Raw genomic sequence first — 3724 nt, forward strand, 5'->3', positions numbered from 1 at the left:
AGGTAAATTATGCACCGCCACCTGTACATTAGTGTTGTATTTAAACTCTACACCGTTCCTAGGGACCGGTGGAGCTCATTTCTGCACCGTTTCCATGCATCGGTGTAGGATTTATGTTTTATTCACACCGAACCTTTCTCTTCTGTCTTCTCTCTTCTTCACTTCCCAGACGCCATTGTTTTTTTTTTTTTTTTTCTTTATTTCGTTTTTTTCAAATTCAATTGAGAAGTGCTCATATGAACAGATCACCACCATCATTGTACTCAGTATCATCTTCTGATTAGTGTTGTGAGTTTTTTTTTACTCATATGTTTATATTTAGTGTTGTAAAATTGAAAAAAAATATATTTGAAGTTAATTTAGTGTTTGATTTTTGTAGTGGTCATATGAACAGATCGCCACCACCATTGTACTCAGTATCATCTTCTGATTATTATTGTGAGTTTTTTTTTACTCATATATTTATATTTAGTGTTGTAAAATTGAAAAAAAATATTTGAAGTTAATTTAGTGTTTGATTTTTTTTACAGCAAAATGTCATTGCTATTGATCAATGTGTATTATGGTGGAAATCTCCAAAACACTTCAACAGGTATTGGTTATGACATAGGGGCTGCATTTACCTTTACCGTATCTGATTCTACCAGTTTTGCTATTATAAGACGGCAAATATACGTTGGACTTGAATTGCTTCCGAGTCGAGTCAAATTGACAATCAGGGTACGTATGAACACAGCACCGCCCGGATCGTACCATTTCTCACTATTTCGGATAGAAAATGAGGAAACTTGGGATGTCATTAAACAAACTGCAGCTCAAGTGGCTGGATTTAAGGTTATAGAATTGGTAGCTGAGGCGCACCAGGCTAGAAACCAAACCAGTTATGATCCGTGTCCAGATAGTTTGCCTGGAGGTAGTAACACACCGTCGGTTCAAACCGGCTTTGATCCTAACTCGGGCAGTGTACCTGTACCCACCTACACACCTCCGGTTCAGGCCGGTGATGACCTTTGTGAGCAATCAGATCAAGACACAGAATCTGATAGAAGTTCTTTTGATGATGATGATTCGGATGAAGAATGGAACGCAGATATGGACGAAGCGGAGGCTGAAATGAACGACCGAGAAATATTGAAGGATTGGCACAAGTCGATCCCATTTCTCAACCGAGGACCTAAGCATCCATGTTCTTCATTCAACGATGAATTGCCAATGCCATACGCGGATCGTGCATTTTTTGCGAACCCCCCCAGGTTAGATGAAAAATTTGCTGAAGGTCAAATGTTTGAATCCAAAGCCAAACTAATATCAGAACTTGCTGATTTTCACCTACCAAGAAACACAGAGTTAGATGTGCTAAACAGCAACAGAACTAAGTATAGAGTTAAATGTAAATCTTCTAAATGCAAATGGAAATTGTATGCAATTGAAGTACCAACAGGTGCATGGACAATTTCGACCAACCCGTTTATTCACACATGTTTTGGAAGTGCTGAAAGGTTGGATAGTCATCAAATGACTGCTAGAGTAATTGCTGATATTATTAAACCGGCTTTGAAAGATGATTTGGAGTTAAGCATTAAAATGGTCAAGCATCTGGTTAAAGTTAAATTTGGGACAGTAGTGCCCTCGTATAACAAGTTGTGGAGAGGTAGGGAACTTGCAATTGCAGACTTGTTTGGGAGTTGGGAGAAGTCTTACGAGGTGCTGCCATCATTTTTGGGTGCCATCAAAGCGTCTAATCCAGGTACACAGTACCTAATAGAGCATGAACCATCAACCAAGTTTGATATCAATATTTTCAACCGGGTTGCCTGGGCATTTGGGCCATGCATTGAAGCATGGCCTCATCTTCGACCCGTTATTAGTGTTGATGCCGGGTTCTTATCCGGAAGATACATGGGTAAACTTTTTATGGCTTGTGCTTACGATGCAGAGCAGCAACTCTTGCCACTTGCATTTGCAATTTGTGAAAAAGAGTCTATAGAAAATTGGGGTTGGTTTATGAATTGGTTGCGTACCAATGTTGTTGGGCCAGGAAAAATATGTGTTATTTCGGACCAGCACCTTGGTATACGAGGGGTGTTTGAGGCTCCTAATCTGGGATGGTGTGAGGAAAAAGGTGAAGCTGTCCACCGATTGTGCTCACAGCATATTTGTGAAAATATTTGGAAAAGATACCCTAAAAAGTGGATCAAAACGGCATTCAAGAAATATGTTGCGAAGAAAAAAATCTGGAGATTTGAAGAGGGGATGGATAGGATTTTGCAAAGAGATGCAGCCGTACATGACTATATTATGAAATTTGGTAAACGGCTCCGCAACTCTGATGCAGAGCCTTTGGCTCTGCATAAGTGGGCACAAGTGCATGACGGATTCCTCAACCGATGGGGTATAATGACAAGTAATGGCTCTGAGGTACTAAACAGTGTATTTAGGATTGCCAGACAACTACCTGTGTGTGCAATTGTTGACAAGACATTTTACAAGTGCGTCGACTGGTTTGTAAATAGGCGGGAGGCCACAATTGGGTGGGAGGCAAATGGATTAGATTTTTCGTTGAACATTACACTGCTTTTACATCGTCGTAATGAGAAAGCAAGGAAACATAATGTAAGACCGATGTATTATGGCCATAACAACTATGAAGTTATTGATACAAATGGACTTCTCGAGACAGTAAGTCAAAAATTTGATAAATCTAAATATTTATTTTCATGTAATGCATTTGATGTAAAATTTTATTTTTAAATTGAAGGGTATTCGGGGCGAAGTGAAGTATGATGTTACCTTCCCTCCAGAAGGTATGCCTACATGTGTGTGTCGGAGACCTCAATTAACAGGAATCCCATGTAACCATGTTCTTGCAGTTTGTTTCGTGAGGAGGCTAAATCCAAACGACTATGTTAGCCCATATTACAGCTTACAAAATTATATAAAAACTTGGTCTGGTCATTTCAATGGATTTGGAAATAAACGAGATTGGCCAATGTGGAATGGGCCTATTATAAGGCCAGATCCAGATAAAGTAAATAAGGGTAGGAGAAAACACAAGCGAAGAATAATGACTATGGACAAAATGGAGACCCCTGCCACGAGACGAAATGCTTGACAACATAATCAAGGGTCAAATACAGCAAGACATTCAGGTATAACAATTTAAAAATTCAAAGACAATTCGTATGCATTAATTACCATTTTATTTGAACTAAGTTGTACTCATCTTGTAACAGGTGCATCGACTCGATAAACTCGTTTTATTGTATTGGAACTAAGTTGTACTCATTTTATTGGAACTAAGTTGTACTCATTTTATTGTATCTTATTTAGACATTTTTATTGTATCAAGTTATGACATGCATTAATGTATCTTATTTAGACATTTTTATTGTATCAAGTTATGACATGCATTAATGTATCTTATTTAGACATTTTTATTGTATCAAGTTATGACATGCATTAATGTATCTTATTTAGACATTTTTATTGTATCAAGTTATGACATGCATTAATGTATCTTATTTAGACATTTTTATTGTATGAAGTTATGACATGCATTAATGTATCTTATTAAGTTGTATCACATTTTTATTACTTGTATCTGCTGGTATTGAGGCAGCAGCATCTTTCTGCACACCTGAACTTTATGCATGTATTTCCGCCAATTGGCTACACCAAATTTTGTGTTCTTTATATGAAAATTTCCCTTAATTCATGATCTATA

The 3724-nt window shown here is 37.6% G+C and overlaps 1 protein-coding gene across 1 annotated transcript; it reads left to right on the forward strand.

Annotated features, from left to right (window-relative positions):
• Positions 1–377: 377 nt before the first annotated feature.
• Positions 378–3255, forward strand: LOC144573386 (uncharacterized). The gene is made up of 4 exons (XM_078323166.1): positions 378–438; positions 531–2679; positions 2759–3149; positions 3234–3255. Exons 2-3 carry the CDS (start codon positions 535–537, stop codon positions 3110–3112), a joined length of 2499 nt encoding a protein of 832 aa, XP_078179292.1. The 5' UTR covers positions 378–438; positions 531–534; the 3' UTR covers positions 3113–3149; positions 3234–3255.
• The last annotated feature ends 469 nt before the right edge of the window (positions 3256–3724 follow it).

This window comes from Carex rostrata, chromosome 21 (assembly GCF_964058835.1).
Source record: "Carex rostrata chromosome 21, lpCarRost1.2, whole genome shotgun sequence".
NCBI lineage: Eukaryota > Viridiplantae > Streptophyta > Magnoliopsida > Poales > Cyperaceae > Carex > Carex rostrata.